The sequence below is a fragment of the Eulemur rufifrons genome, chromosome 6 (genome assembly GCF_041146395.1).
Source record: "Eulemur rufifrons isolate Redbay chromosome 6, OSU_ERuf_1, whole genome shotgun sequence".
In the NCBI taxonomy this organism is placed as follows: domain Eukaryota; kingdom Metazoa; phylum Chordata; class Mammalia; order Primates; family Lemuridae; genus Eulemur; species Eulemur rufifrons.
Genome location: NC_090988.1, coordinates 91,686,817 through 91,693,040, shown reverse-complemented (window position 1 = coordinate 91,693,040; position 6,224 = coordinate 91,686,817). Strand labels below are relative to the sequence as shown.

Genomic DNA, 6,224 nt, shown 5'->3' with positions numbered 1-6,224 from the left:
CATTTTCTAGATAAAGCAAGTACCAATACTTTTTGACTTGAACGTATTTTACTTATTTCCATACTCAATAGAGAATCAAGCTAAGAGATATTTTATTATTTATGAATTTTATATTTGTCTCTGTGCAAATCTATATACATTTGACTGTCTAATTTCTACCCAGGTAAAAAAATGAAAATATTACTAATTGACTGGAGATAACGACCCTACACCTTCCCCTGGTTTTTATGTTAGTTAACACAATAAGCAGCCATGTGTTCTATGGCATTTCCCTCCCGCCCCCAACCAGGTCTTTTTCTTCTTCTGTAAAACACGGGACTCCAATTAAATAAACTCTAAGATTCCTGTGTAACTGAAACTTTACTAAATCTTTATAGATATCATTATACAAATCACCACTTTGTAGTCTATTTGCAGACTTATCAAATTAACAAGGAAAATGTTTCATGTCTATAGCCCTTTTCACAGCATCCTTCACTTCCTTGTTCCTTAGGCTGTAAATCAAAGGGTTTAACATAGGAATCACGAGGGTGTAAAATACAGATACCACTTTTTCTTGTTCTAAGGAATATTGGGAGCTTGGCTGAATGTAACTAAAGCTTATGGAGCCATAGAATAAAGTCACAGTCATTAGATGTGAGGCACAGGTAGAGAAGGCTTTGTGTCTACCTGCCGCTGAGCGGATCCTCAGGATAGCAGCAACGATGAAGATGTAGGAGATCATCACAATCAAGAAAGTGATCATGGCAATGATGCCAGAAAAAATTAAAAGCAACAATTCATTCATGGATGTATCAGAGCATGACAGTTTCAGCAGAGGGGGAAGGTCACAGAAGAAGTGACTGATGACATTTGGCCCACAGAAAGATAGTTTCACCAAGCCAATTGTGTGTGTCAGCGAATTAATTAAACCCCCTACACATGAGCCAAATACGAGCACAACACAGACTTTCTTCGTCATGGCCACTCTATAAAGTAAGGGGTTTACAATGGCCACATAGCGGTCATAAGCCATTGCTGCCAGCAAGAAGCCCTCCGCAGTGAGGAGTGACACAAATAAAAAATACTGCACAATGCATGCGGAGAATGAGATTGTCTCCTGTTCCATAAAGAAGTTCAGCAGCATTTTGGGTGCAAAAACTGATGAATAGCAGGCATCAACATATGACAGACAGCTAAGGAAACAATACATGGGTGTGTGGAGTTTGGGAGTTATCTGGATTATAAAGAGCATTCCCAGATTCCCCACCAAGGAAATGGTGTAGATCAACAGGAACAGTAGGAAGAGGAACACCTTCAGCTCAGCACAGTCTGTCAGTCCCAAAAGGATAAACTCGGTAACCAATGTAAAGTTAACATCAGCCATATGTTTTTGTTTCTTGGAACCTGTTAATGGTAAGGAGATTTGAATGAATTGAGAGTAATAGTACTGTAACATCAAGACTATTTGAAATCCCTAACTGGCTGTGTGTGTGATTTGAGTGACTTCTCTTCTCTGGTTATTTAACCTTAAAATCAGAATATTTTAAGTAGAAATTTGCTACTCTCTTCAAAAACTGTTTCTTGCCGATTCCATAAAAAAGTCCATGAATGGATAAAGAAAGGGTCTTAGCTTCAGGATGCAATTAAAATGCTGGTCTTAATGTGTACAACAAACTAAAGTGAATTTCATTCTAAAGATACATAAAGAAAAGTCCAGTTTATAAAAGCAAACCAAAGTTAGAACTTTAATATGCAATCCCATGGAAGCCTTCTCTTATATTTCTTGCTTTGAATTTATGAGTAGCTAATGCCAAATATATCAAGAGAGATGAATAAATATGAAACATAATCCTATGCCACATACAGATACTTGTTTGCATTACTTCCTGTCCTTCATGCTGCAACATGACTCTTAGAATATGCAATGTCTATTTCAAACAACTAACACATTACTACATTTTGCCTGAAAAATGTAACTATCTTTTCTTATACAAAAATAGAAATAAATATAAATATAAATTAGTAGCATCTTTTATGACTACATTTTTGTGCTTTTAGTTGACTTTGTCCAGATTCTTAAATGGAGTACTACGTATCATTTTTAAAAAATCAATTGAGGAAGAATCTCATTCTTAGTTAATCTAAACCATATCCCAAACTATTACTCACCAGTATCCCACTGGATAAGCAGAGGCTTATGACCTACCTCCTTACATAGTAATTCAAATGAACTATATTTTCTCTCATTCAATCTTTGCAAGATTTCAAAATGGGTATTTCTTTTTTTTTTTTTTAATTTCATCTTATTGTTATGGGGGATACAGAATTGCAGGTTACCTACGTTGTCCATGTACCGCCTTTCCCCCCAAGTCAGAGCCCCAGGCGTGTCTGATCCCCGGATAGTGCGCGTTGCACCCATCATGTAGGTATATATCCCTCCCTTCCCCAACCCTATTTCTAATAGTCTGACCTGGGTTCCAGTAACTCAGAACTTTGTTTTACCTTTCTTTGTTTGTGTTGTCAAAGGAAAAGAACCAAATCTCTGTAAAATAATTTAAAGAGGTTTATTCTGAGCCAAGTATGTGTGACCATGGCCTGGAGCCATGCCCAAGATACTCAGAAAGTGGTCTTGCCGTGGTTGAGTTACAATTTGGTTTTGTACAATTCAGGGAGACAGGTATTACATGTAGAGTCATCAATCCATACATGGAAGGGGTACATTGTTTGGCCTTAAAAGGTGGGATATCTCCGAGGAGGGATTGATTATAGGTTATTGGTGGGTTTTAATTTGTAATTGGTTAAAGAAATGACGCTTTGTCTAAAGGCTTGGAATGTTTTAAGATAAGGAAGTGTATTAATCAGAGACAAGCCCCCAGATAGACCCAGACTCAGGTGATCTGTTATGTAAATTGATGACCTGCAGGTGTGATTTAAGCTTGGTCTTGTATAGCCTTAGGCCTGTTAATGAATTGCAAAGGACATCTCTAAGAAAGGAGTGGGGCATGACAAGGCATGTCTGACCTTCCTCCTCGTGGTTAGAAACTCAGCTTTAGGTTATTTCTGGGGCCCCGTTGGTCATTCACTCAGCTGAGAGGCTTAAGATTTTATTTTAGTTCACAGTGGGATCAAGTCCTGTTTATTGTAGAGCATAAACAGCGGACCTAGGAAGGAGTGATGAACACAAGGCACCAGCCCTTCTGACAGGGACAGATCCGGCACAGGTCCCGTCTAAATGTGTAATCAAGTCCCACCCAACAGCCTCAGTCAGCTTTTTCCAGTGAGGACAGTGTGTGACAACCTGGGCAGAGGTGACTCTGCCATAAGGATGGACTGGAGTGAATTGGCTCTGGGTTGCTCTGGACCAGGTGAGGAAATAAATAAACATGTTAAACATATCAGGATACTCATAACATTACCTCTACAGAATAAAGAATGATGTATTTGGTAGCTTCATCCTCCTTTCATTTGGGAGACACTGTTCTTAAAGAGTAGGAAAACCTCAGGAATAGAACATTGCAAGACCACTGAAATAAAAACAAACAAGAAGACAGCTGTGAGATCTAGAGTGTCTACAGGGATAGGCGAATAATCCCATGGGAATATGTAGTTATGATTTAGATTGCAATTCATCCTTATTAAAGAATATTCCATTGTATTAAAATGCTGATTTTTTTATTACTTCAGTAGAAGTTGCACAAAAAACTTTGATGTTAATGTAGAAAAAGAGATTGATAAATAAATTTCCAACCCTTATCCTACTTGGGAAAGTTACAAATTCCCCCTGCTCCTGTAATTTGAAATGTTTATCAGATTAAAATACAAATATACTTTTTCCTCCTCTTCATTTTTTAATTTTAACTGATTTACAGAATGCATGTGTATAATATATTGAAATAAGTAAATTTAACTTACCAATAGAAGTAAAAATGTTCAACTCCTTTGCTCATTTGGAAACTTCATGTTCATCTGGCTGTAGTCCCTCAAAACAAAAACAAAACAAAACACCAAACACAATTAATTAAATTTGTCTGACTTTTACAGTTATAATAAATTAAATAAACTACAGGACAGTAGTCACGGGCAGTGGGATTAAATGAAAATTTATCCTTTAATAAATGAGAATTGAAGACACAGCCTCCTTTGTATGAAAGTAAGAGCAAGGTGATCAAAACACACTCATGCCAGAAGATAGGTTTAGATTACAAATTCAGTTATGTATGTACCTTCCTTCAAACAGGGAATAGTCCCATGAGTTAATCTTCTGATTAAAAGGATTTGATATATATGTTGCTAAGAATTCCTCCTGTTTCTTGGGGGATTTAGGAAACTCTCAGGAACTTAATGGTTCCCTGATGCATTCAATTTCTTGACTGTTAACAATGAATAGAAAGAAATGTGGGGCAGATATTGGGGGAGGCAAGAATCAGCATATATGATCTCTGAATAAAATACAACAGAATTAATTCATAGTGATGTCTATGAAGGAAGTTTTAAAAATTTTAACCCAAAATATATTTCTTTGACATATTTTGGGATGAACATCATGAGTCTCACAGATAGAAATAACACAGTAAAGTTGTCTTTAGTGGGGGAAAATTTATACCTGTAAAGAATCTGCATTAATACAGCCAGGTATTTCCTCTCCTGATGTAGATAAGATTAAGAGAGAGTCTAACACTTTCAAGATCTGAAAAGAACCACTTAACTATCTACATCTTTTCTCTTTGAGGGCTGCTACTTGTTTATTTACATAACAAGACCACCTTTGGAGCTAGTCAAGCCTCTTCTCCTCTCCTTCCCCCATCCCCTAGTCTTTAGAAATATTTTGCCTCATTGAGGAGTTGAATCTTCATTCCCAGGGTTCTGTGTGTATATGTTAAATGAAATAAATTTGTATCTTTTTCATCCTATTAATCAATCTGTCTCACATCAGTGACTTTTCAGCAAACCTTAATGGGGCAAGAGCCTTTGCTCTCTACATGTGCTCTGTACTTTAGCAAGGGTACTTTAGCACGCTTCTCAGGAGAACATCTTACTTTGGCCTAGTTATCAGAAAATACCAAAAACAAAAGCTAAATGCACCAATTCTGTTAGGGGGGCTCATACTGCAGGCTGAGAAAGAATTCTCAACTCAAAGATTAAGATAGGTTTTAAAGCAAGAAGTTTATTTTACTTTCCAACAGAGCAAAGGGCATAGCATGAAAGGAGGAAGAAAGACTGACCTGAAGATGAGTGGTTTGGGATTTTTATTGGGGTTATAGAGAGAGCAAAGCAGTTGTTGCAAAATAATAATAAAAGGTGATTGTTTTCCAGAGCAGGTGTTTTCTGTGGGTCTGGTTTCATCTGACTTCTCAGAATGCGATCTCGCAGATGCTGAGAGGCTATGTTCCCTTTTCTGTTTGTTCAGTACTCTTCCAGTTCTGCAAAACAAGCTCTTAATTAAAAAACAAACAAACAAAAAAGTTAAGCCACAGGTGGTCAAGCAAGAAGCAAGTAATGGGGGCTGGCACACCATTGTGTACAGTCATGTTTTTATGTTAGATGATTTACTAGCAATTCCATTCGAATTCTAATTCCTTGATTTTCTTGGATTATAAGAATGTCACCAAAGAAAATTAAAACTACTACTTAAAAGGCTTTCTTGAAATAAACCCAACTTCCTTATTCTTCTGAATGTTTATTCCTCCAGTCTAATATGTGTCTGCTCATAGAGACACTTTTGTGGCTTATGTCTTAAGCTTAAATTGTATTATGAAGGATACTTCATAGTTACTTGCTACTAACATATACAGACAAACTAGACTTTTATATATTGATGATGTATGCATTGCTAAGGATTTCCTACATACAGAATAATGTTTCCTGAGAATAATGAGTTATACTTCTTCCTTTCCAAGTTGAATGCCTTTGTTCATTCATTCATTGCTAAATTCTTATCTCATTTTTTATTGTTCTTCTTTGATATTTAGGCCCACCTATACCTGAAATTTACTTTGTGTGTTTTATATTATGTAATAGGTGTCTCCAATCAAATGCTGGATATAATTGCCCCACCAAGTGCAGGAAGTTTTGTCCTTTATTATTTCGTATTGTTTTGTTTTGTCTTTTACTTCCTTCTCTTGTTTCCGCATCTTTGCAATTGTGAATTGTGCTGCTATAAACATTCAAGTACAGATATATTTTTAAATAGAATTTCTTTTTTTCCTTTGGGTGAATACCCAGTAGTGGTATTGCTGGATCAA

At 36.5% G+C, this 6,224-nt stretch overlaps 1 protein-coding gene across 1 annotated transcript; it reads right to left on the bottom strand.

The window, feature by feature from the left end:
- Window positions 1-427: 427 nt before the first annotated feature.
- Window positions 428-1,366, bottom strand: LOC138384466 (olfactory receptor 5J3-like). The gene has a single exon (XM_069469972.1). It carries the CDS (start codon window positions 1,364-1,366, stop codon window positions 428-430), a length of 939 nt encoding a protein of 312 aa, XP_069326073.1.
- Window positions 1,367-6,224: the final 4,858 nt, after the last annotated feature.

Bases quoted from the DNA above. Each gene is read 5' to 3' on its own strand.
- LOC138384466 (XM_069469972.1), bottom strand. From the start codon at position 1,366: ATGGCTGATGTTAACTTTACATTGGTTACCGAGTTTATCCTTTTGGGA.